General features: G+C 51.5%; 1 protein-coding gene across 5 annotated transcripts in view; it reads right to left on the bottom strand.

Moving 5' to 3' along the window:
* Positions 1–27,056, bottom strand: part of ACTN1 (actinin alpha 1) — a 123,195-nt gene extending 96,139 nt beyond the window's left edge. For all 5 annotated transcript variants that reach the window (XM_064143690.1, XM_064143644.1, XM_064143673.1 and 2 more), the window contains exons 1-3: positions 27,020–27,056; positions 25,002–25,129; positions 23,883–24,915 (exon numbers count right to left, since the gene is read on the bottom strand). In XM_064143690.1, the coding sequence (XP_063999760.1) occupies positions 23,883–24,185 (303 nt within the window). In that variant the 5' untranslated portion in view covers positions 24,186–24,915; positions 25,002–25,129; positions 27,020–27,056. The remainder of the gene's footprint in view (positions 1–23,882; positions 24,916–25,001; positions 25,130–27,019) is intronic.
* Between the last annotated feature and the right edge of the window lie 427 nt (positions 27,057–27,483).

Below are 27,483 nucleotides of genomic sequence, written 5' to 3'. Positions count from 1 at the left end.
TGAGTGGCCAGGGCTGGGTGCTAGGTTGGGCTGGATGAGCTTGGAGGTCTCTTCCAACCTGGTTGATCCTATGGTTCTCTGTCAAGCACCCTCCTATGGAGAACCCAGCAGAAAGGCTCCTGCACACTGAGGCACATCTCATGTACCAGTTGAAGGTCTTTAATTATTTCTCCCACAAATAAGTAATGTCTAATGAAAGTGCTTTTACACTGGCAGAATTTGCATTCTGATAGCCAAATGCTGCTCACATGCATCTCTCAAGGTAGTTCCTCCTTAGCATTACAGTAGCAAGAAGCATGTGAAAGCAGGCATTGCCCAACCAAAGTGCTTAAAGCAGTCCTTTCACTTGCTATCAATCACTTATTTCAGGCTTAAAAACTGCTGGATCAGCCCCCTTCAAGGAACGTTTTACATGCAGTGTCCTCTGGTAACATGTGCATACAGCACAAAATTAAAGCCTTCTGCACTGCAGACTAACTGCACTCCTAACATCCAGCCTAGAGCTCTCCTGGCACAACTTGAGACTGTGTCCCCTTGTTCTGCTGCTTGGCAGAAGAGCCCAACCCCACCTGGCTACAGCCTCCTTTCAGGTAGATCTTGGACCTCACTGCCTTGTGTTGGGAAGCTGCCTGGAGATATCCACCACACTCAGAAAGCAAGCAAGAGCATTTATGCAGCTAGGGGATCAGACTGAACTTGCTTTGATGCATATTCATAAGTGCTCATATTTCTTACATAGCCATGTAAGAGAATGCCAACTGCTTTAGTCACAGAGTACAGCTCACCTCTTCAGAAGGGAGCCTCTTCCATACTTACCATGCCAAATTTGGCCCTTGCCTGAGAATTTTCCTTTCAATGATTGTTAAGCAAAACATTTGTAACTCAGATTACTCTCCTTCCTAATGGTCACACAGTAAAAGAAATGGTTGTGGAGTCTTGTTAAGGTTAATTTTTTTACCTATCCTATTTGTTCTTGTTCATATTTGCGACAGAACATTTTATTGAGGGTATGCCTGAATCACTTTTACTGCCTTACAGATACAGTAAGAATAATTAAACTAGCATATCCTGGACTAGACGACCTCTGGAGGTCCCTTCCAACACAGACCATTCTATGAATCTAGACAGAAGTAAAGAACATGGAGAGCAATCATAGAATGGTTTAGGTTGGAAGGGACCTCAAAAGCTCAGCCAGTTCCAACTCTTCTGCCATAGGCAGGGACACCTCCCACTAGAACAGGTTGCTTAAGGAATCATCCAACCTGGCCTTGAATACCTCCCTGAGCAACCTGTGCCAGTGTCTCACCACCCTCAACCTGTGCCAGTGTCTTCACCACCCTCACTGCAAACAACTTCTTCCAACATTCAGTTTCAGTCTTCCATCTGTCAGTTCAAACCCATTCCCCCTCGTCCTGTCACTACCAGACCTTGTCAATAGCCCCTCCCCAGCCCTCCTGTATCCCACTTCAGATACTGAAGGGCCACTCCAAGGCCTCCTCAAAGCCTTCTCTTCTCCAGGCTGCAAAGCCCCAACTCTCTCAGCCTGTCCTCACAGCAGAGCTGCTGCAGCCCTCTGAGCATCCTCGTGGCCCTTCTCTGGACTGGCTCCAACACTTCCATGTCCTCCTTGTGCTGGGGGCTCCAGAACTGCACCCAGGACTGCAGGTGGGGTGTGAGGAGAGCAGAGCCAAGGGGCAGAATTCCCTCCCTTGCCCTGCTGCCCACACTGCTCTTGCTGCAGCCCAGGACATCACATCACATTAGAAGGGATGTAAAACAAAACAAAACAAAAAAAAACACCAACAAACCAAAGCCCTGACAAGAAATAGATAGCCCAAGTGGCAGGACTTGTAATTTGTGTGCACTCTACAAGTCACAGCTGCCACGAAGTTAGTGATGTTGTCTCAATTAGGGACTCATCTGAGCGAGGCAAGGCACACATGGAAGCAATTACCCCTGGCACAAACAGCCAAGGAACAGTTACTGACACTTCTTTCAGAAGACTTAAAAACCTAATCCCAGCAATATCCATACAGTTTGTCAATATCTACTGAAAACAAAGATCTTCCTAGCACCCTGAGATGCCCAACATGTGTCTTCTAATTTAAGGAAGGTAGGTTTACTTCCAAAAGTTCAAGCAGCTTTCTGTCTGTCCTACAATAATCCGTCCATTTCCGTGTAAAACCAATACACAAAAGTTAATTCAAGGCAGATTCAAACTGTTACATTCTTAATATCTGTAGCTAAAGAAACCACGCTGTAATTTAATAGTCACAGCTGGCACTGGACAGAATAGGAAGCAGGAACTCATCTCCTGCCCCGCTGAAGCACAACAGTGCAAATAACAGTCAACTTTGTTGAGAAAAAGAGGAAGGTTATAGAATCAGTTAGGGTTGGAAAGGACTACAAGGATCAGCCAGTTCCAACCCCCCTGCCATGGGCAGGGAAACCCTACCCTAGAGCAGGCTGCCCACAGCCTCATCCAGCCTGGCCTGAAACACCTCCAGCCATGGGGCCTCAACCACCTCCCTGGGAAACCCATTCCAGCCTCTCACCACTCTCATGCTCAACAACTTCCTCCTCACATCCACTCTGACTCTCCCCACCTCCAGCTTTGCTCCATTCCCCTCAGTCCTGTCACTCACTCCCTGACAGCCTAAAATGTCCCTGCCCAGATTTTTTGTAGCCCCCTTCAGATCCTGGAAGGCCACAAGAAGGTCAGCTGGGAGCCTCCTCTTCTGCAGCCTGCACAGCCCCAACTCTTTCAGTCTGTGCTCACAGCAGAACTGCTGCAGCTCTCTCAGTGTCCTCCTGGCCCTTCTCTGGACACACTCCAGCAGGGTCCCCCTGACATTATGAACAGAAACAGACAGGTTTATGTCAAGCTTGTGCTTAGATTGGAAAGTTTCTCCTATACCCCTTCAGAACAAGGACTTACTAAGCATGTAGACCTCAATAACAAAGCAGGATGGTCAGAAGAAGTTCTTTTTCCATTAACTTCTGCTTCAACATATATAAACCTCATCCAGGTATAATGATCAGACTTTTCAGGTAAGACAGGAAGGAAAAAGATCTTTAGAAGCATGAGGGAAAAGAGATTTCTGTGGTTCCTAAGAGTTGGTAGGAGTCCTCAGAAACAGCTCTGGAGATCAGGGTGCTGCCATGTGTTGAAGCTCTAAGGAGGGCAAAGCAAGTCTCCACAAATTAACTGTTACTAGACCTGCAGAAGGCTAAAGCCCCAAGCTGCATATGCGCATGGGGAGAGATGAGTCTGTTGGAAGATACAAACAGGAGGAGGAAGGTAAATGACACTGCCCTGGAGCCATAGCTTACAGCCATGCCCACGCTGACAGCACACATATGCCACAGACTGCTGCAGAAACCACATCTTCTCTCTTGTCCAGAAAACCAGTTCCAGTCTTATACTTGGTTCTCCAGCATCACAATTGCTTGCCTTCGGTACTGGTCAAACCACTCCCTGACAGCCATGTAAACTCTCATGCCAAAGGGCAGTATCCCATTACACAGGCTGGTCACTACTGAGCCTGGATACCTTCACGCACTGATCTCATGACCAGTGTCCAGCCACAGCCTCGCTTGGTAGAGGTCAAGTTATTATGGAATAAATTCATTCCTGGCTAAATTCCCCTGGCTTCAGGCTTACAGCACCGATAATGCAGTTCAGTCTCTGTTAGGAGAGCCGGGCACTTCCCAACCCCCCTCCGCGGGCTGCGGGGACGAGCAGGTCTGCGCGATGGAGCCGACGGCAGGCTGCGGAGCTTCCCAGAGCGCCGCCACCGAAGGCATTGTTTCGGGGTCCCCAGCTAACTGCTAATCTTCTTCCGGCTTCGGATGCCAGCCCCGATTAGGAGAAGTATGCAGTAAACACAGCCTGCACTTAACCCTCCTCCTGCTGGCAGCGCACACCGGCACGGCGCCGCAGCGCCAACCGCGCTTTGTGCTCGCTGCCCTCTGCTTTGCAGAGCCACCGTCACACAAGGCAAGGCTGGGGAAGGACCAGTGCCACTTCCACCACAACCAGGCCCCTAGAAGTCCGTTCTGTTCGGTGACCTACCCTGCTCCGACTCAGGCAGTATGGCTTGGCGCCAGCCACAGCCACGTCCAACAACAACACTGGCCTACGTGCAGCTTCCCAGGGAAAAGGGCATGGGCATCCAAGGACCCGCAGCGAGAGGCTGAACCCGACCTTGTCTGCGAGCCAGGAAGCAATAATCCCACTCCCAGCATGCTGAATAAGCAAGGAGTGGGCTTGAAGACCAAGGGCATAGCTGTCCCAGCTCTTTCCTCAGCAAGCAATCACACATTGTCACACACTACAGTAGGCATTGGCCATCACTCAGGGGCACCGCAGCTGCTGCACAAGCATCCAGTGCCCTGCGCTGCAGGCTGAGCTCTCACCCCAAGTGCTGCCACACGTGCTGCTCACTACCCTGCACCACCACCTACCAGCTTGGGAAGGGAAAGTGACCAGAACCATCGGGCTGGAAGCCAGGTAAGTAACAGCTTTCAGCCCCTTCTCTCTCCTGGGATCCTCTTCCTTCCCATGGAACCACATAGGCTATCATAAAGGCACATAGAATCTAACATTTGTAGGACCCTTCCTTCCTCTTATGCATTCAGATGGCCACACAGCACTGTGCTTGTAAGGGAATCATCTTCTTCCTGCCCAGATCAGACAACCCAACTCTGAACAGAGTTTTCTCAGCATTAAGCCAAAGTTGGTACTTAACAAGCCTAGCTACACCTACTTGTGGCCCTGGACCTTCTCACATCCTACCTCCTACACCCTATGCACTGCACTGGCAACTGCCGGAGGAAGTTAGTCATTTCCGCATCAGGCTGTCCCCCATGCCATCAGCCAGCCAGAGCAGTTCTGCACGCAGGTAAAGTGCTGGTAAGTCAACTACAATTTACTTTTTCCCTTCACGGCTGCCATAAAAGCTAAGGCTCCTGCATTGCTTAACTGGCTACTCTCTGAACTTTTTTCTCCCTTAGCTGCCTGATGCTTAAGAATCCATTCTGGATAATTCACAGCCTGTCTCCAGATCTCTGTACGGTTTCTCTGCATTTAGGACTGCTGTAGCCTGAGCTCTATTCAAGAAGATCCAGGACAAAGCCTTCATGCTGCAGAGTTTGAACTACATTTAAAACAAGAGTTGGCAGATCAACACGAGCCCAGAAGAACAGCCATCAATCAGGCAGCAAAATCAGATCAGAGCACTATGTGTCTGCTAAAGAGTGAAGAATTAGGCGCCCATCAGTGCATCCACTGCAGCAGAGCATCTCCCTGCTAATAGGGGAGTCCCCCTCAGTCCTGCTGCATTATCCTAGCAGGGAAGCACCGGCTCCAAGGCACAAGGCACCAACCCACAGCACAGCCTAAACTCCCTGCAGTGAGGGTGCTGCTCTTTAAAGGCAGCGATCAGACTACTGGTACCTGTTCATGGGGGAAGTCTGGTATCCTGCAAAGCAGCAAAGTCTTCAGCTTTGGAGCTTTCAGACTTAGAAGGCTGAAGACTGCACTTGCTGAGCAGCTTTATTTCCTCAAAGCTCCAGTGACTTTATTCACATGAACTGCTCTGAGCTCTGGCAATCTCTGCAGGGCCTAAGAGGTGGTAGCTTAAGTTTCTGAATAGGCAACAGAAACAGCTTCTTTTCCAGCTCAGCAGCTGCTGCACAGCAGTTCCGACCAACTATTAAGCACTCGCTTCCAGAAAGTGGGAGACTGTGTTAGACTGGAAAATGAGACAGATGTCAAACCCCACTCCAGGGCCAGCGCTTGGAGAACCAAGCAATGTGATGTTCAGAAAACAGATTCACCAATATTTGTTTCCTTAGTGAAAAAGAAAACCAAACCAAAGGAAAAAAAAAACCAAAACCCAAACCCCAAAACAAACCCACAGTTAAGAGGTTGTGAGGATTTTTTCATTAGACTCTCTCCATCTCTTTCTCCATTCTCTTGCCTCTCCCTCGCTATGGGGAGCAATATAGGTTTAACTTTCTTCCCTCTTAGTGTTTTGGTAAATTAACTTTAACACAGATTAAGTTTTCTAATCTGTTTCGCTGTTCATGTCCACAAGAAGTTATGTTGGAGCAATGCTGAGGCTGTGCCTTGCAAGGGATGGATGAAGCAGCTGGGGACAGCTATTGCCAATGCAGGCCCCTTAACTCTAGCAAGCCACAAGCACAGTATCATTGCTTTCAAGATGACTGACTCGTGTTGGACGTTTAAAATAATAGAATCAGTCGGGGTTGGAAGAGACCACGAGGATCACCTAGTTGCAACTCCCCTGCCATGAGCAGGGACACCCTACCCTAGAGCAGGCTGCCCACAGCCTCAGCCAGCCTGACCTTAAACACCTCCAGCCATGGGGCCTCAACCACCTCCCTGGCCAACCCAGTCCAGCCTCTCACCACTCTCATGCTGAAGAACTTCCTCCTCACCTCCAGCTTTGCTTCCTTCCCCCCAGTCCTCTCACTCCCTCACAGCCTCAAAAGTCCCTCCACAGATTTTTCTGTAGCCCACTTCAGATCCTGCAAGGCCACAAGAAGGTCGCCTGGGAGCCTCCTCTTCTGCAGCCTGCACAGCCCCAACTCTTTCAGTCTGTGCTCACAGCAGAGCTGCTGCAACCCTCTGAGCATCCTCCTGGCCCTGCTCTGGACACACTCCAGCACATCCACAGCCCTCTTGTAATGGGGGCTCCAGAACTGGATGCAGTTCTCCAGGTGGGGTCTCAGCAGAGCAGAGTAGAGGGGGGAATCACCTCCCTGGCCCTGCTGGCCACACTTCTGCTGATGCAGCCCAGGCTCTGCTTGGCTTTCTGGGATGCAAGTGCACACTGCTGGCTCCTGTTGAGCTTCTCATCCACCAGCACCCCCAAGTCCCTCTCCTCAGGGCTGCTCTCAGGCACACACTGCCCAGCCTGGATTTGTGCTTGGCATCGCCTCGACCCAGATGCAGGACCTTGCACTTCCATCCCCCCACTCCAAAACCCTTCCCTCTTGACCTGGGATATCTTGCCTGGATGGCTAGAGGTGGTTTTAAGCTAAATTCCTACCTATGGGGAGTTGGCAGGTATTTATTCTTTTCATATGCAGACTAGAACTATCACCTGGTGCAACCTGCAAGTATGTGAGGAATTTGGGCAGGACTCGGAAGTGAGAAGGCATTACTGTGCTTTCCAATCAAGTACAAGGCGTTCAGAACTCCAAAATGCAGCACAAACCTCAAGCTCCTTTGGCCACCAGAGCCACGACCCCACTACATTTGCTGCAGCTCCATATCGCTGAGATACTGGTTTCATGGCTGGAGTTGACCACCTTATTGATGAGCTGCCATTAAAGCACTTTGCACTGACCCTTTGCTTTCTCCACCCTGCCACCTCCTCCTTCCCTTAACTTTAGGCACAGCAGAATCAGCTCTGCTATCTGAGCGAGCAAGCACAAGGACTGACCGTGGGTGCACACAAGTGATGACAAGTGACAGAAACACAGTCAGACTGGACTGAAGGTTGTGAAACTTGGAGTAAGTCTTGCCCCACGTCAGGGGATGAAGAGAGAAAGAACACTCAGGGCTCACACATGCACAAGTTAAACTAATCAGGTGCAAACCAAACAGATTTTGGCAGGTCTCTGGAATCATAGGGGGACTGTCAAATTGAATATACCTTATGTCACCCTCTGGCAAATGCTTCGAATTCACTTCACAGACTGCCATTACACAAAGCATTCATTCTTTTTGTAAGGCTGCAGAAGTATGAAAGGTCACCAGCAAAGAAGCTGGTAACTGCTGTAGAAACTGCATGAGGAGTTCTAGAGTACGTTATCCACAACACGTGTGGGAAGTATTGTGCCCACTCACATCTCGAGCCCCCAGTACAAGAAGGATGTGGAGATGCTGGAGTGTGTCCAGAGAAGGGCCAGGAGGATGCTCAGAGGGCTGCAGCAGCTCTGCTGTGAGCACAGACTGAAAGAGTTGGGGCTGTGCAGTGCGGAGTAGAGGAGGCTCCCAGGTGACTTTCTTGTGGCCTTCCAGGATCTGAAGGGAGCTACAAAAAACACTGGGCAGGGACTTTTTTAGGCTGTCAGGGAGTGACAGGACCGGGGAGCGGGGGTGGGTGGGGCGGGGGGGGGAATGGAGCAAAGCTGGAGGTGGGGAGAGTCAGCCTGGGTGTGAGGAGGAAGTTATTGAGCATGAGAGTGGTAAGAGGCTGGAATGGGTTGCCCAGGGAGGTGGTTGAGGCCCCATGGCTGGAGGTGTTTAAGGCCAAGCGGAATGAGGCTGTGGGCAGCCTGCTCTAGGGTAGGGTGTCCCTGCCCACAGCAGGGGTGTTGGAATTGGCTGCTCCTTGTGGTCCCTTCCAACCCTGACTGATTCTATGATCTTCTTCAGAAGGCAAAGCAACTAACAAGTGGCAGGGAAATAAGGCCTCAGTATGATAGAAACAGGCACATGTAACTAATATTGCTCTTCTACTAACAGGAGAAAGGCAGTGGGTTCTCTCTGGTGCACTGCAACCTCGTGACAAAGAAGCACCCTCACAAAACTTTGTAAAGGGTTCACATGTGAAGTAGTCATAGAAGTATATGACTTACCATCCCACCACACAGGAGGGTCAGAGGGGACCAGAAACCCAACTGAGCATTGCCAATGCCTTACTCTTTGCTACAGCATCAGAAGAGTACTCATACCCACAGCCATACTTATCCAAAGGACACCTTAAGTACTGTGTCCATTTCTGGGCCCTTCAATTTAAGAAAGATGTTGAGGTGCTTAAATGTGTCTAGAGAAGGGCACCAAGGCTGGTGAGGGGGCTAGAGCACAGCCCTGTGAGGAGAGGCTGAGGGAGCTGGGGGTGTGCAGCCTGCAGAAGAGGAGGCTCAGGGCAGGCCTGAGTGAGGGAAGCAAACCTGAAGGGAGGTTGCAGCCAGGTGGGGTTGGTCTCTTTTGCCAGGCACCCAGCAACAGAACAAGAGGACACAGCCTCAAACTGTGCCAGGGCAGGTTTAGGCTGGACATTAGGAAGAAATTCTTCCCAGCAAGAGTGATTGGCATTGGAATGGGCTGCCCAGGGAGGTGGTGGAGTCCCCATCCCTGGAGGCGTTTAAAAGGAGGCTGGATGAGGCACTTAGTGCCGTGGGTTAGTTAACTAGAAGGGTTAGGTGATAGGTTTGACTCAATGGTCCTAGAGGTCTTTTCTATCCTGGGTAATTCTGTGATTCTGTGTCCCCTCTTAAGCATACTGGGCCCCAGCACTGCTTGACAGCCATCTGGACAGCTGTTTCTTTGGATGGCCTGTGCAGACAAAATCCACACCTTTGATTCCCACAGCCTGACTGTGCCCACTGCAAATGCTCTCCAACCTTGAGATGCCTGCTGCTGCCCTGCTCAGAAGCAGAACGAGGCTTGGCTCAAGATCTGCTGGAACCCGAGTCAAGTGGAGGACTTCCAAGCAAGCACTTATGGAAAAAGTGAGACCACCAAAATACTCTTTACATGAAAGAGATGATCAAAAACTAATAAGAAAAAAAATGAAAGCTTTCCAGGACATAATTTTGTCAATGTATCCTAGCAGAGTTGGAAGAGTGTGGGGAAAAGGACACCTCTGTTGGTAATTTTGTCTTGACATGCTGAAAGCAAATAGCTGAAGCAAAAAAAACAGAAGGACCATTCTAAAGCAGTCTGTTACTAGACCTCATCCTGAAGAGACTGGGAAGCACTCAAGCAGAGTGTACTGAGAATGGCTGCACCAGCACCTGAAACCAATCAAGTCAAAGCAGAATGTGGAATTTACAAGAATTTCTTTGAGTCAAATGAATTGTAAGCAAGTACCACAAATAGGGAAGCAAGACCCCTGCAGACCATGGGCACAGCAAGACCTCAGGAAGATGCAGGCAGTTGCAAGGGCAGGGTAGAAGGCAAGGGGCTCAGGCCAGCAAGCATAAATCTTGGCACATCATAGGGCCCACCACACTGACTGCCAGCCACTGGCATTCTGAGATTTGCTGCTCACCCTACTGAGCACTCTGGTTTACATGACAGCAAGTAAATGTTCAATCTTGCACACAATTCAGTGACAGCAGCAGACTTCTGGGGTGGGGAGGGAAGCAGAGGGCAGAAGGGGAGGGAAGCAGAGGGCAGAAGGGGAGGGAAGCAGAGGGCAGAAGGGGAGGGAAGCAGAGGGCAGAAGGGGAGGGAAGCAGAGGGCAGAAGGGGAGGGAAGCAGAGGGCAGAAGGGGAGGGAAGCAGAGGGCAGAAGGGGAGGGAAGCAGAGGGCAGAAGGGGAGGGAAGCAGAGGGCAGAAGGGGAGGGAAGCAGAGGGCAGAAGGGGAGGGAAGCAGAGGGCAGAAGGGGAGGGAAGCAGAGGGCAGAAGGGGAGGGAAGCAGAGGGCAGAAGGGGAGGGAAGCAGAGGGCAGAAGGGGAGGGAAGCAGAGGGCAGAAGGGGAGGGAAGCAGAGGGCAGAAGGGGAGGGAAGCAGAGGGCAGAAGGGGAGGGAAGCAGAGGGCAGAAGGGGAGGGAAGCAGAGGGCAGAAGGGGAGGGAAGCAGAGGGCAGAAGGGGAGGGAAGCAGAGGGCAGAAGGGGAGGGAAGCAGAGGGCAGAAGGGGAGGGAAGCAGAGGGCAGAAGGGGAGGGAAGCAGAGGGCAGAAGGGGAGGGAAGCAGAGGGCAGAAGGGGAGGGAAGCAGAGGGCAGAAGGGGAGGGAAGCAGAGGGCAGAAGGGGAGGGAAGCAGAGGGCAGAAGGGGAGGGAAGCAGAGGGCAGAAGGGGAGGGAAGCAGAGGGCAGAAGGGGAGGGAAGCAGAGGGCAGAAGGGGAGGGAAGCAGAGGGCAGAAGGGGAGGGAAGCAGAGGGCAGAAGGGGAGGGAAGCAGAGGGCAGAAGGGGAGGGAAGCAGAGGGCAGAAGGGGAGGGAAGCAGAGGGCAGAAGGGGAGGGAAGCAGAGGGCAGAAGGGGAGGGAAGCAGAGGGCAGAAGGGGAGGGAAGCAGAGGGCAGAAGGGGAGGGAAGCAGAGGGCAGAAGGGGAGGGAAGCAGAGGGCAGAAGGGGAGGGAAGCAGAGGGCAGAAGGGGAGGGAAGCAGAGGGCAGAAGGGGAGGGAAGCAGAGGGCAGAAGGGGAGGGAAGCAGAGGGCAGAAGGGGAGGGAAGCAGAGGGCAGAAGGGGAGGGAAGCAGAGGGCAGAAGGGGAGGGAAGCAGAGGGCAGAAGGGGAGGGAAGCAGAGGGCAGAAGGGGAGGGAAGCAGAGGGCAGAAGGGGAGGGAAGCAGAGGGCAGAAGGGGAGGGAAGCAGAGGGCAGAAGGGGAGGGAAGCAGAGGGCAGAAGGGGAGGGAAGCAGAGGGCAGAAGGGGAGGGAAGCAGAGGGCAGAAGGGGAGGGAAGCAGAGGGCAGAAGGGGAGGGAAGCAGAGGGCAGAAGGGGAGGGAAGCAGAGGGCAGAAGGGGAGGGAAGCAGAGGGCAGAAGGGGAGGGAAGCAGAGGGCAGAAGGGGAGGGAAGCAGAGGGCAGAAGGGGAGGGAAGCAGAGGGCAGAAGGGGAGGGAAGCAGAGGGCAGAAGGGGAGGGAAGCAGAGGGCAGAAGGGGAGGGAAGCAGAGGGCAGAAGGCCAACAGCAGGCACAAACTCTACCAAGGTGAGCACATTGTTCCATGTCCTCTGGATTTAGCTCAGGAAGGGAGCAAACTCATTCCTACCAAAGGTTGGTTCTGTAATCATTTGACCCATCAGAGGCCATGATGAAGACTGTACATCTCCTTGTGCTTATCTTGCCCAGCACCACATAGGAATGAAGTCTGGAAAAGCTGCATGGTTATTGCTCAAGAGAAAAATGAAAGCTCTGTGATGGTAGTGGGGTTCAGGTAGGGATTTGTGTAGTTTCTGGGTTTGTTGGGTGTTTTTTTGGTGTTTGGGTGATTTTCATTTTGTTGTTTTAAAACCTCCTCCTTAGGCCAAAAAGACTTCTCGTTTTCCCAAGTCTATCAGAGGCCAAAGGCTGCAAATTCACACCTAGGTCAGCTGCTGAGTAGAGTCTGCCTCCTTGCTAATGGATGGCTGATGGGTGTTTTATCACTGCAGGGCCCTTGCTTGCTGTAGTTGCTCTACTTCAGCAACCTTGTCCTTTCTCACCCAGCAGCACTTTCCACTTTAAAAGATGCCCATATTTGTTCCTCACCATGGTGATCTTCCTTCTCCTCAAGCGGGAAGAGCCTGAGCTATAGCAGACTCCATCTCAAGAGGTAAAAGATAAGGAAGCAGAACACAGGCTGGAGATAAGTATGCTGGTACTACCCTCCAAAGGCTGGAGAAGCCTTCAGGAAAGCTAAGGCACTATTCTCAAAAGGAGAAATGGCTGAAGAGGGATTTGTCTGCTCAGACACATCGTGTTCTGCAGAATGCATGTGCAGGGCTAGGAGATTAAGTGCCCACAAAGTTAGTAATTTGGTGGGTGAGGGGAGAGCACAGGCACTGTGTAGAGGAACAAGAGAGCAACCTGACACCAAGAGGAGATGTTGAGCTTGGTGCACACAGGGATGTTCTACCTCACCGTCACGGGGCTCCCGAACTTCTCCCCGCTATAGAAAGCCCAAGTGGCACCAGGCAGGGCTTGGCAGGAAAGGCAGCACGCCCTGTGCCCTCTGCACCCAACCCATCAGCAGACCTCTCAGAGGACTGCAGGCAAAGGTTGTTCCAAGCTCTGCAAACAGAGGATATTCAGCTACAAGTGTTTTAGTTACTGTAAGCAGTTCACTAATTACAGTAGTAATGATTGGATTATGGCCAGTTAACAGCTTTGAAGAAACAAGCCATTACAGGAGGGGGAGGGAAATACTGCTTTGGGTCTAGGATGGAAACAGCTTCCAGAGACCCACCCCATGGGAGGCCGTCGGGAGCTGGCTTGCGTCAGACGGTTTGCAACAGCGAGGAGCAACGTGTCACTAACTGATACGCTGGCAGGTGAAAATTATCGGTGCTGGAGGAGGTGTGCTTGCTGGAACAAAAGGTCTCCTGTTCATAAACTGGCTCCGTCAGCTCCAGCACCTCTGCATGACTGGACCCGGGAGACATGATGCAGACAGGTGTGTGCACGCAGAGTTCCCGACCGACACAGTGTCGGGCTTGGGATGCTTTGTTTCGGCATGCAAGGAGCTGTGCCTACAGGCACTGCAGAAACTCTTCAACAGAGAACTGCTAGCTGCAGCCAAACAGCCAAATGCAAACACCCACGGCACCAGGAGCCAAAAGCACTCACCAGAACGGCAGCTAGAAATTTCCTTTCACTAGCAGCTGTTGCCAGCACTGGAAGGAATACAGTATCAGGCCTTAGTCCTCCAGTTCCTACAAAACCACGTCGGGGAACGTGCAGGGAGGGTCCCTGCACACCTCATGCCCATCTCCTTGTTCTGCAGCATCTGACTGCAGAGCAACCTCCGTGGGAAAGCAGCTGGCCCAGCACTTCCCTGCATGAAGCCCTATGAAGTTTTCTGTGGCCATGTCTTTTCTGTGGAGGACAAGAGGCCCCAGACACACAGCTTCCCCTTGAAGGACAACTTCTGCCCTGCAGCACCTTCCACAAAAGAGGAAACATCCTATTTTACAGAAGAAATCCCCAGTGGGCTGGAAACACACTGTATGGAACAACAGTCATTCTCAGATGACTACCGTCATGCTACTGCCAATGCTGTGTGTTAGATAGCTCTGCATAATCAAGGAAAGCCAACCCCTTGCATCCCTATCATCCACTTTTGCCTTTCACTCAAGGTAAAGTAAGTCCTTACATCCCTCACCCACCACAGCCACTCTTCAGTTGTGATGCTCCAACAACGGGAGCCCTGCACAAGCTTTTCAGTGACTCCCTTCACCCTCTCCTTCACAGTATCTTGGTCTGCTTAGTGGTCTCGTTCTCCCTTCCCTTTGGAGAGATCTTCAGCTGAGGACTGGCACAAACTAAGCTTGATGTCACTGCCTGTCAGGTGAGGATTTCTGGCAGGACAAAAACCATGCAGCAGGGCACCCTGCCCAGAGTGAGTTCACACTTGGCTCACCACAGCTGGAAATAGTCTTATCCCTGGCCAGAGTACCCCAACAGCACCCTTTGGAGGCAGCAAGTTTCCACGTGTTAGCCATTTTGAAACAGACTGGTTGATATTCATGAATGTGCTCCCCTGCTGTCCCCACCCAGCCTTCTCTGCCCTGCACAGCTGCCTTCAACTGCCACTGCCAATAAGCTCTTGATGAGCAAGCACTAACAAAGTGCAAGGTCTGGCTTTGCGTGGAGACAGGTGTGGCTGAGATCAACACTTCCTCAGGAGATGTTCCTCATGTACAGCAACATCATAAGCAGGGTTACAGGGAAGACAGTGGCTTGAACAAATGTACCCCCTCACTCCTCTTGCCACTGTACCCTTGCCTCTGAGCTGCTGCTCTTTCTTCCCTCAGCAGTGGAAGATCTCCACATCTCCCAAACCAGACAAAATATGTAGAAAGCTCACCTAGAAGCATAAAAATACTTAAGAAGCTGGAAATGCTTTCGGTTGCAATCAAAGTTTAGCTTAGGGAATTAAGTATTTTCCATTGCAATAGACCCTGGCATGGACATGGTCTAAACAGCTTTAAACAAAGTGTCCATCCTTTGGCATTGTTTAGCAGTTAAGAATTTCATTAACTTGCTTTCTTTTTTCCCCGCCTGTGGAGCCACATTTTTATGTTTTCTTGGAGATAATACATATAAGTAGCAGAATTACTGAAGGGTAAACTGATATAAACTGAGGAGAATCCCAGGTAAGCACATTGGGTAGCAAGAGAAACTCATCTGCTAGAGAGCCAAGGAACCTGGCCAGGAAACAGGGCTCTGGGATGTACACAACACTTTCCATGATGAAGAAAAGAGTACTCAGTTGGGATGCAGACACCATACATGGTTCTCTCACTCTCCCTCATCTCTCAGAGACCTTTACAGGCTGGTTCAGGGAGCAAAGATGTAACAGCACAACTTCCATTTACAGCAGCAATGGAGTTTAAGCGATCAGCATCAAATACACTGCAGGGTGAAGTAGGAAGTGCTCTGGCTGCCTGATCCAAAGGCCATGGAAAGCAGCAATCTTCCCTCCACTGTGAGCTGGCCTTGATTAACCATCTTTATAGAGTGCCAGAGCTGTCCTCAGCATGGCAAAACAGAGCATGAACGTTCTGTCTGAAACTGCTCTGACTACTCAGCACTCTGCTCATGGAAGGAGCAAAGCAGGCTGTCTGTGTACACTGTGCAGCACAGAGATACCCGATGTCACAAGGGTCATTCTGAAACCGAAGGCCATGCACAGAATGCATAAGCAGAGCCCAGCTGTGCTATCCTGAAGGGCAGGCCCTAGAGCACAGTACCACACAGTCACTGAGCAGTCAAGCAGACGGCCAAAGCAAGCAGCTGATACATCAAATCGCTCCTGTCTTCCCACTGACCTCCTAAGCCATCTAAGAGGATATGGAACAAGTTGCTGCTATGAAGTCTGCCCCGCAGCCTCACCTTGCCTATCAACTCTCCGTGCTGGTGTGTTTCTGTAAGATTGCCCTGGATTGCTGGCATTCAGAGACCGACCTGAAAGCACTCCAGCCTGAGCAACAGACAGGTGATATATGGAGACTTACTTCAGTGGCGCCCACTGCGTAGTGAGTGTTAATAGCCAAGACACAGCCTTTCAAACTGCCAGCACTTCCCATCTTGGCTCCAGTACAACAGCAAGATCATTTTCACCGTTGTTTCCCACACCACAAGGATGACAAATGCAAGATTCAGCTGTACCAGAAACCAAAATCCTCTCTGTTTAAACGCATAACCCAGCCCTGCCAATGGGGGCCACGCACTGAGGGTGCAGAAGGTCTCCAGAGACTTGTTCACGTCACAGTGCTTCAAAGCAGCAACTGATCTGGAAGGAGGAAAAGAGCAGACAGCCTCAGGTAGAAGCCCGAGGTCAGCCAGCTGCAGTACTGGTCTAAGAGCTGGCCTGGAAAGGCCTGACCTAGCCCTTCCCAAAAGAGTACATGCATTGCCAACCGAGCAGGAAAGACACAACGACAGGAAACCAACATGTGGAAAAAAACAACGTTCTGCTTTACTGCCTAATAGGGAGCCAAGAGGTTCAACTGGCGCCAGGCCACACCACAAACGTCCTATGACCAAGCTCTGCTCTCATGGAGCAGAGGAACAAGAGGAGGGAAGGCAATAGCAGGAGGGCAACAGGAAGCAAACTTTTTTGATCTAATCATACTAATTGCAAATGGGTTTGCTCACTTAAGCATCTTCTGTGTGGGCTGAAGAAGCCTCTAGTTCTTTGGGATCTAGGTGACTCCACTGAGCACATGTACATCAGCCTTACGCGCTGGGGTCAAAAATCAAGAGGCAGGTGGCTCCACAGGCTTCAATAAAGCAGACTTCTGGCACGACTAGAACCAGACAGGCAATCCTGCTGTTGACAAGCCTATCTCACCGTGCTACGCCAACTCATTGCAACAGATCCAAGACCTCTGTAACATGCTTCATCCTCAAAATACCACAGTGAGTAAAGTTTGTGCCTTTGTGAAGAAAAGATGACTCTCTGTCTTTCTTGCTAAGGCCATATTATTCTAACCCAGCAGTTGCCAAACATGCTGCACACATTCTTTCCCCCACACACACAGTGCACACAGGGGTTTGAGGGGCTGAGAGGAGTTTACATTGCTATATAAGAACTGTAAAGTCATGCTATACACATTCCTTACAGCAACCATCCTATCTCCAATAGTCACAGAATCAGTCAGGGTTGGAAGGGACCACAAGGATCATCTAGTTCTAATCCCCTGCCACGGGCTGGGACACCCTACCCTAGAGCAGGCTGCCCACAGCCTCAGCCAGCCTGGCCTTAAACACCTCCAGGGATGGGGCTTCGCTCCATTGCCCCTAGTCCTGTCACATGTGGCCAGAAATCAGTTTTATGTTCTCATACAAAAGAAGAGTAAACTCTGCTGCTCTCTGTCCCCCATTCTCCCCAAACACCATTGCTTAGACTGTGTAAATAAAACCACTCTAAAACTCACAGCAATACATCCAGCAAGCCCCTGGGGCAGATGCAATACATTAAAGCCAGACAGATCCACTGTCTGTGCTATAATTTAAGAGCTTCTCAATATTTCTCCGTGCAGCTCTCCAGTCTCTTTTCTACAGTGACTGCTTTCTGCACCTCATTGTCAGACAGAGCAGAGCCATCCTCTGCTAGCATAAATGCACTTTGGAGAACAGCCTACGGGTCAAGCACAACAGTGATAATCCACAGGCAGCTGGGAGAAGCACTCGGCCATTCCCCAGCACAGCCGTGCAAGTTTTCACCATCTCTGTCGCTGCTGCATGTGCCAACTTAAAGTCCAGGCCAAGATCTTAAGCGGATGCCAGTGAGACAGCACAGCAAAGCTCCACAGGCTCACAGCCTCACTGGGGAGGCCAGCTGAACCCTGGTTCCTCCTGTGATTAAAAATGCATGAGACACATTAGCCTGCAGGGCTGCACCTCTCACACGTCACACACGAGAAAAGCAAGGTGCTTACAGCAGGAGCAGCTAGGGAGCATTCATCTCAGCGCCGGGAAGGGCAGCTACTATTCACTGGGTCTCCACTGCAACACATGTGGCTTCTAAAACTACCATCTCAGAGTTTATGAACACTTTCACTGAGCAGGTTTAATGGCCCACACTCTCACAGCTATCAGACAGCTACACTTGAATTCGATAGCCTGATAATATCACCTCATACAAAAGCTTCCTTCTAAAGGGGACAATTTCTCACTGGACAGCCAAGAAAACTGAAGTTTCCAAATGGCTTCTACTTAAAGCTGTCCTCCGTGGCATACCAGATGCCCCAAGCTACACCACTGAGTACTGTGTTAGGGAGGAAAACAGTGTTATCATCTCTAGCCTTTGCACTTATGCATGGTAAAAACATCATTACCACATCACATGCACAAGAATTTAACCTGGTTGCCTGAAGCAGTCAGCAAGAAATTCCCCAGACAGACAAACTTTACAATCACTGGGCTAGCAGCTGGATTCTTTTGAGGTGTTTCACCCTCCCCTAGAGGATTAGGAGAAGAAACAGTTCAATAAAGCTTGATGAGAAGTGCGTTCTCATCAGTTAATACTTGGGTTACAATACAGAACCTCTCAAAGAACAAGCAATCTCCTTTCCAACCTGTGCAGGCTTTCTTCTTATTTCTCTCTCTTAAATAGACAAGCTGACTAGATGGGTAAGCCAGTGCAAAGTGCAGATGTCTCACTCATCATGCACCAAGAGGTTACAATGAGTAATAAAGTGCTCATAAAAAAACCCAGAACCACCACCAAGCATACACCCTGACAAAGACCTGATCACAGAAAGTATGAGGCAGCTGCTACACCCAAGGACAAATAACTGATCTAACAAAGCCAGATACTTTCAGAGCTACCTACAGCAATTCTTAAGTTTAATCTTTGAAGAGCAAGCATCGGGCAACATTCTACCTATGTTAAATAACAAAAGCTTGATCTGAAAGATAGAAGCTAGCTGGTGACTTACACTGCCTGCCTGCAAATGAGCAGCTGGGCAAGCACAAACTTTACTGTTCTGCTTCTGTATCGGTACTGCTCAGTGCAAAATGAGACACAGAGGATCATAGAATCAAGCAGGTTGGAAGAGGCCTCCAAGATCATCCAGTCCAACCTAGCACCCAGCCCTAGACAATCAACCAGACCACGGCACTAAGTGCCCCAGCCAGGCTTTGCTTCAACACCTCCAGGGACAGTGATTCCACCACCTCCCTGGGCAGCCCATTCCAATGCCAATCACTCTCTCTGACAACAACTTCCTCCTAACATCCAGCCTAGACCTCCCCTGGCACAGCTTGAGACTGTGTCCCCTTGTTCTGTTGCTGCCTGCCTGGCAGAAGAGCCCAACCCCACCTGGCTACAGCCTCCCTTCAGGTAGTTGTAGAGAGCAATGAGGTCACCCCTGAGCCTCTACTTCTCCAGGCTTCTCCAGGATCTTCAGATGTATTAAGGGCCAGCTCTCCTATAGCACACCCACACTGTGAAGACCACACAACGACTATCCCTAGCTGTGGCCCATCAAGTACCAAACAGTGTCACTCATAGCAGGAGAAAAGGAACCCAATGCCTTACATCAATAATCAACAACACATTTATGTACCTCCCATCTGAATATATGATGGTACTGAAAGAAATCTTAACATCTCACTGTATAAAAGGATACTCAGTCCAAGAGAAAAGGAAGCTGTGGTTGTGACTTCTATTTTGTCAGAGACAGCATTAGTTACAGTTATGCCACCCCACCTGAGCACGCTACCAGCAGGTTTGGAGGTCAGGCATCTCCATCAAGGACGTGGGCTCCACGTTTAAACAACCCACACCTCAAACAGAAAGGCAACCAGCACAGCAAAACTCAAATCATAATGAGCAGTAAGGTCACAGCAGACCTGCAAGATCCGTGGCTTTCTAGGTTATGGGATTTCCCCTGTATTTATGTGTACTTCTATACACAGTGCATGGCACAGAATGGCAAGAGGAGTTCTGGGGGGCTGATTTCCAACACGGAATTTCTATAAGTTCATGAACAGCTGTACTTGATAAGTACTTCCTTAGGGCAGAAAAGGTGCTCCCAAAGTTTGTACTATCACTGCTTCAGCAGCACTGTAAATCTGAGCTATTAGAAGAAACTAATGAGATGAGTTCAGCAGTGTAAAGGGGAAAGTATTTTAATCCCTAGAAGAGACTCCCAGCTCCTGCACAAAAGGCTGTGTAGAGACTTAACATCAAGTGAGAAGTGGATTAATTTGTTCTGCACATTGTATTTTTTTTGCTGCTTATGAATAGCAATGCAGCAATGAGCTCTTTAAAACCTTTGGGAGTCTCTTCTGACAGACAGGAAAAGTAGGCTTCATGTGGAAAGCTGCTTTCCACCCAGGAACTGTCACTGTATCCTGCACTGCAAAACAGTAACTTTCCCAGGAACAGGCAGGCGGGAAGAGGGGCGAGACCTGTATCTCTTCTACCGTGTTCAAGAGGCCAAGCTTCACCCACCAAATACGAAATTCACTCAGCAACTCACCTATTTACCCATCTGAAGGCTGAGTGAGAGCTGTCACATGCGCCTCAGCACGGTTAGGAAACCTGCAAACCAGGCCCCAAAAGCTCGGCAAATCCACCACCCTTACAGTATCACAGTATCATCAGGGTTGGAAGAGACCTCACAGATCATCAAGTCCAACCCTTTACCACAGAGCTCAAGGCTAGACCATGGCACCAAGTGCCACGTTGCGCCTGCTGAGGTCCTTACTAAAACCCAGCAGATCTTCCTGTTCCTGATGCCTGCCATGAGCTCTGCTGAGCATGAGCAGCCACGAGAAAGGGAGTTGGAGCCAATTCATCTTCGAGCAACACCTCTGGACCATCTGCTTCCCAAAGACCAACTAGTTCCAGCTACACAAAAATACACAGGACAGCACCAAGTCACAGCTATGCCCACAGGGCCTTACTGGGTGTGCTGGCTTGAGGCTAACTGCAATATTGTAATGAGAAAATTAGATGGTAGGCTGTGAAAAGAAAAACAATGGTGATATCTGCTTCACTCATAGGTTTGCTGAGATGTATAAAAACGAGGACACAAACATAGATAAGGCAGTCAGAGTCCGTATCTCTTCCTGGCTTCTGCTGTATCAACTGCTTCTGCTTGGATCTGTGTAACCCAACTAATCGTTTTCCTTCTAACCCCCCCTGATGATTCTTCTAACTCACCTTGCACATAAGGCAGATTCTAGGATAAGAGAGGAGGTGGAAAGAAGGTGGAAGGGTGGCTGGGAGCCCCTCCTGGGCACTCTGACTTTCTGGGAGGGGTACTGTGTTTCTGTATTACTTTTAACTTGCATAGAACTGCAAATATTTGTAATATATTGCAAATATCTGCTTGTGCATTGTGCTAAGCTGTGAACGTAAAGTTTCACTCCTTAACTTCCAGCCAGCTGAGTCCAGTCTGGTGAATTCGTGGGGGTGAATTCGTTTGGGAGTTACCCAAATCACTGCAACTGGGTAACTCCCAAATCATTGCGCTGGGTTTGGAAACAGCCATCAAGACACAGCCACTTCTCACACCAGCATTTGTTGATGGGATTACTGGCCCTGCCAGCACTTTAGACACACTGTCTCCTCTCCCAGAGAGAGCCCAAGCATGAAAGTTTCAAGTCTGCCCCACTAAAATGTCTAAAAATGACAACAATTCAGCAGTACTTAAATCAGACTTAGTACTGGAATCAGAGAGATTCTCCAGCTTAGGTGAAGAAAAACCTGAAACATGAGTCATACAGGCAAGCCTGAGCCTGAAGAGAGCCTACAGGAGTATCTGGGAGGCATTAATCTCTTCTGTTCACCTCAGCAAGCTATTAACTAATGTGTACAGTAATGAACTTTTAACTGTAACTACTTCAATCGTTTCATTTCACAGGTATGGAGTGACCGTTTTACTACAACGCACATCATAAGCTTATGTTTGTGGTGGATAACATTACTGCAACACCTCTGGAGGAAGCAAACCCCAAGACCCTAACAGTGCTTTGGGTCACCCTCGGACCACAGGGACAGGAACAAGGCTGCCCAGGGAGGTGGTGAAGTCGCTGTCCCTGGAGGTGTTCAAGCAAAGCCTGGATGAGGCACTTAGTGTTGTGGTCTAGCTAACTGGACAGGGCTGGGAGATAGGTTGGACTGGATGAGCTTGGAGGTCCCTTGCAACCTGGTTGAGTCTATGATTCTATTTTAAGATATGAACAGCCAAGGGGCCCAGTTATCTGTCTCTCTGAAGGAGCATTAACCTGATGGGCAGCAACTCAGGGCAGCCACCACTCCCAGACCAGATTATCCTACCTACAGACACCACAAGAGTGGGTCATGGCAAGACCATGAGCTTGCACACACTGCTGAAGGGAACAGCTTCAGCTGTCCTCTGGCAGGAAGAGAAACAATCAAGTGACCTTACAATGGGAGAAGGAGCCCTCCCGCTTCAGCTTGCGACACCCAGCACATCTAATTCAACTGGTAGACGTTGCGCACCAAAAAGAATTGTCTGGGATTCTTTTGAAGCAGATGCGTTAATTCTTTAGAACTCCTCCTTGGCTTCCCCCCTCTTCACAAGCAACCCAAATTAACAGAGTAGCTCTCTGTCCCCCTCTTGTGATAGGACCACAAGGACTTAAAGCCTCCTGGAAGGTGGGAGCACTGATAGAGCATGGCCTTCGTGTTACGGCACGTACCAAAACCTGCGCGTTGAGCCCTCTTTCTACGAGCAGTCTTCGGCTCCTGTTTCTGAAGCAAGCCAGCGTTTCACTATACGCAAGATATTTCACTTCACCCCGCACCATGAAAGGCAAAAAGCCTCGTGGCATGACAACCATTTCCTCTCAAGCCTGTGAGCAATACTGACCAGCTCACTCTGACCCCACTGGCTGTTTCTAAGATGTATTGGCCAGATATAGGCGTAGGGCTGGAGATATGGCTCACTGCCAGGCAGACCTTCTGAAAAGGAAGAAACTTCCCTTCTCAGAAAGAGTAGAGCCTGGTCTTCCAATATGCAATCCAGCACTCACACCCCAGACCATGATTACAGCCTGTGCTTTCTCATTTGTTGAAATCTAAGCTCACATGGCATCAACTCTTTCTCCCTTAAATGCCCTTGCTTGTGTATTTTAGTTCTCATGTTGTCAACTCTAACCACGTAAGTCCTTCCAAGAGAGGAAACCACTGACAGCATCTCTGTAGCTATCACCTTCAGTTAACTCATCAGACTCCAGGGGAACGACGTCTCACTGGCACCATTTCAGCCAGCTCTGAGCAGCAGAACGTGAAAACCCTTCACATGGAAGCAGAGGAGGGGGGATGCAGACGGGCTTAAAGGGCAAGGAGAGTTTTCTCACCTGCGTGCCCTCCTCCCCACTTGCTCCCAGTTCCTCACAGGAAGTCCCACACTTCGAGCTACAGAATATCTATTAATATATCCTCCCCTCCAGCACGGGAGGTTTGGGGATTCTCCTGCCTGCTCGCAGCTCAGCCAGGCAAGACGCGATCCAAAAGGTGAGGAGGGAGCAGATAAGTGACTGGCCGGGAAGAAAGGCGGCAGGCGGCTGCAACCCGAGGTCCCTGCCCCGCTAGCATAAGCGCTGCTTCACATGCTTCTGTATTGTTGCCTGATGAAGTGACTAAGACGGAAACGTTTCGGGGATTAGGATTCCTGAGTGATCTAATACAGGATGCTTTTGGTTGAAAGGAGGAGGGGAAAAAAACCCACACCACATAAGCAGAGAGCAGCGAGGCTGGAGCTCCTCCTGAGCTCCCCTCCCCGCCGCCACCCTTTCGGTTTAAAAAAAAAAAAGGGCTGAATGTTACCATTTTTGGACATGAGCTCGGCGCAAGCCCTGCCCTAAACCACACCATTCAAACGAAGAGCCAGTGACCGTCCCGCTGCCGGGCCGGCGGGGCCGGGGCATAGGCAATGGGGTGGCAGGCGCGGGTTGAGGGGCGCCACCACCTACCCCCAGGGTCTCCGCTCCTCCTGGGCGCACCTGCGGGCCGCTTGCCGCTGACAGGGGGGACATCTGTTGCTGCGGGGGGGGAATCCGTCGCGGTACCTCCCTGCCCGCCCCGCCATCACCTGCCCGCTCCACCCGCCCCCACGGCCCCCGCCGGCTCGGCTCTTATTTCGCCACGCTGCGCAGCGCCAGCCCCCGAACGTGCGCGCAGTGAGCGGCAACGGAACGGCGTCTGGAGACCCGCCGTGTGTGCATGTGTAAGGGGAGGGGAGCGGAGCGGAGAGTACTCGCCTTTCTCTGCTGCTTCTCCCAGGCCGGGTCGAGGAGCAGGTCCCGGTCCCAGTCCTCCTCCGGCTGCATGTAGTCGTTAGTCTGCTGCGGGTCGTAGTGATCCATGGCTGCTGCTGCGGTGGCGGCTGCCCGTCCCTGTCCTGCGTCCGTCCGGCGTGCTGGTGGCTGCCCTCTGTGCCCGGCCCCGCGGCCGCTCAGCCCGAGCAGGCGGCGCTGGCGCCCGCTCCCACTTCTCCGCCTCGGCCGCGCGCACCACGGCGGGGGCGGGACGCAGCGCCCCGCCCCTGCCCGCCTGCCTCTCATTGGCTGGGCCCCGCTGCCGACCCTGCATGTCCCGGCCAGAGCTCCGCAACCATTGCGCGATTCTCGCGTCCGTCTCAACGCTCGGCCGCCGCCATAGGACACCTGCGACGGCTCCGCCTCGCCCTCAGCACCGCCCAACACCTCCCCGCCGCGGCTGCTGAGGGCGGGCGAGAGGGGGCTGGAGCCGGGAGGGCTGGGCCGGGCCGGTGTCGAGGGTCTTAGTGCGGCTTTCGAGGCGTCTTAGTCTCAGTGGCTCCGCGGCGGGAGGCTGCAGGCGAGCGGGACGCTTTCAGACTCGCCGCCACGGGCGGGACGGCCTGAGCCATGTGGGGAGCGCGGGTCAGGGCAGAGTGTGGTCACTGAGCGGACGCTTTCGTGCCGTGGTGACCAGTCCCGGCCCTTGAAGTGCGGATGCTTGGTCACAGCCCAAAACGCAGCTTGTTCGCGGGGTCACGCCGCCGTGCCTGCACTCGGGATGCCTGAAGATAGCTGCTTGTCCCGTTCCCGAGTGGCGGCTGCTGCTCAGGGTTAGGACGGCAGCACTGCCGACCGAGGCTTGGCCAGCCGGAGTCAACAGCTGTAGCCATGCAGCGCTGGGTGCCAGGGCTGCCCTGCCTGGCCCCCCTTACTGTCAGTCCTTTCCGGCACAGCTGCTGCACCTTGCCCACTATAATCTGTTTAAGAAGAGCAGCGCTGAACTAACGTGCATCAGGCTCATCTAAGCAGCATCCTAGGAGAGAAACGCCGGCCCTCAAAAGGAGCATCATGACACGCAAGTGGCTTTTTGTCCATTAAAAGCTAGGAGGAAAAACTTACCTACGCATTATCATCCCTGTGATAGTTCCACCACTCTATGACAGGGATGATCTTGACCATGTGAAAAACCCAGTGGAAAAATCACCACCAGACACAATGGAGGCTGCCAGGTCCCAGAGACACGTTAACTGTGGGAATTCCACTGAAAGCTTCCTTGAGCGACACTTCCATAACAAGCAGTGCGCGCAGTGTCTGCCCCGGTGCCATCGCCCCAGGCCACTTCGCAGCGCTGCCACCAGAGCCTCTGTCAGGAGCTGGAAGGTGCCAGGAGGTGTTGGGTCTCCACCTATGGTCTCGTTTCTGCTGCCAAATAACCTGGGAGCACGGAGAGGAAATGCCAGCAGGCAACACCCCCTCGCCTGCCACACTGTGCTCCGTGTTGTGACTGAAATGCTGTCTGCTCTTGCTCAGCTTCTCCTGCCTGAAATGACCACAGAGCACTGTGAAAATCTGGGCTCTCCCAGCAGCTGCAGAGCTCAGGCTGAATCATAGAATCAACCAGGTTGGAAGAGACCCCCAAGCTCATCCAGCCCAACCTAGCACCCAGCCCTAGCCAGTCATCTAGACCAAGGCCTCATCCAGGCTTTTCCTGAATGCCTCCAGGCACGGCGACTCCACCACCTCCCTGGGCAGCCCATTCCAATGCCAATCACTCTCTCTGCCAATAACTTCCTCCTGACCATCCAGCCTGGACCTCCCCTGCCACAACTTGAGACTGTGTCCCCTTGTTCTGTTGCTGGCTGCCTGGCAGAAGAGACTAACCCCACCTGGCTACAGCCTCCCTTCAGGTAGCTGCAGACAGCAATGAGGTCTGCCCTGAGCCTCCTCTTCTGCAGGCTGCACACCCCCAGCTCCCTCAGCCTCTACTCATAGGGTTTGTGTTCCAGGCTCTTCACCAGCTTTGTTGCCCTTCTCTGGACACCTTCCAGCACCTCAACATCTCTCTTGAATTGAGGAGCCCAGAACTGGACACAGCACTCAAGGTGTGGCCTGACCAGTGCTGAGTGCTGGGGAAGAATAACCTCCCTCACTGGCCACACTGCTCCTGATACAGGCCAGGATGCCATTGGCTCTCTTAGCCACTGAGATAAGGAGGTGTTCATGTCAGAGATGGGGAGGGATGGAAAGGGCCCCTGCTAAAATGATGGAGGCAGGTTGAGTCTGTGGCCCTGAAGAGCTCTAAGAGGTGTGTGATGATAGACTCGATGATCTATGGAGATCCCTTCCAACATCCTATGATCCTGGCCTGGATCTAGCAAGAGCAGGAAAGGAATGGTGCCCCTTGTACTGACACTGGTGAGGGCACACCTCAAATCCTAGCTTCTGTTTTGGGGCCCTCATGCCAAGAAGGATGTTGAGGGGCTGGAGTGTATCCAGGCAACGAAGGGCCTGGTGAGAAGTGGCTAAAGGACCTGGAGCTGTGGAGAAGGCTGAGGGGAGACCTTATTACTCTCTACAACTCCCTGAAAGGAGATTGCAGCAAGGTGGGAGTTGGTCTCTGCTCCCTTGTAACAGGTGATAGAATGAGGGGGAAACGGCCTCATGAAATTGTGCCAGGGAAGGCTTAGGTTGGACATGAGGGGCAATGTCTTTGCTGCAAGAGTGGTCAGGGGTTGGAAGAGGCTGGCCAGGGAGGTGGTGGAGTCACCATCCCTGGAGGTGTTCAAGCAATGTGTGGCCATGGCACTTTGGGACATAGTTTGATGGCCATGGTGGTGTTGGGTTGAAGGTTGGGCTTGATGATCTCTGGGGGGCTATTCCTACCAAAACAATTCCATGATAACACAATCCTACTCTCCCCTGAGCTTCCAGTTTAGCCAAATACTTAAGCTCATCATAAGTGAGCAGAGAGAAGCAGCTAAGCATAGAGGAGCTCAGCCTAAGGAAGCCCAGCCAGCACCCATGGGTGATGTCAGGTTAGCCATCGATTGTCTATCCTGCTTAACCGGGGGGCCACCAGGCCCCCCGGCCTTTAGATCCCCTCCACCATTCACCCAGTGTGCACCATGGGGACTCACCAGTGGTGACAGGAGGAGGATCCCTCTGCCCAGTTGGGCAAGCTTAGGGCTTCTGCCTTTCCTCAGTCTGATTATAAAGGGGAGGAGAGCAGAGTGGTCACACCTGGGGTGAGAGGAGACTCCAACAGCACCCAGGTGCTCTGGGTTTGGGTGATAAAACAGGGAAATTAAGTGTGGGGTGGAAAAGGTGAGGTGGTGCTGAAAGGTGGGGGAGGGAGGGGGAGATGGAGAGGAAAAGGATGAAGATGAAAAGAATGGAGATGAAAAGAGGAGGATGGGGAAAAGGAAGGAGATGGAGAGAAAAGGAGGAAGATGGGTGGGAAAAGGAAGATGAAGAGAAAAGGAAGGAGGTGGGGAAAAAAAAAACAGGAGGAAGATGGGGGGAAATAAATAAATGGATATGAAAGGGGGGAGAAGTGGGATAAAAAATAATAAAAATGAAAAGTGGGCTGTAAAAAAAAAAA

Source organism: Pogoniulus pusillus, chromosome 1 (genome assembly GCF_015220805.1).
Source record: "Pogoniulus pusillus isolate bPogPus1 chromosome 1, bPogPus1.pri, whole genome shotgun sequence".
Taxonomy (NCBI): Eukaryota; Metazoa; Chordata; class Aves; order Piciformes; family Lybiidae; genus Pogoniulus; species Pogoniulus pusillus.
The sequence above is the reverse complement of the archived record's forward strand: the minus strand, read 5'-3'. Positions and strand labels throughout refer to the sequence as shown.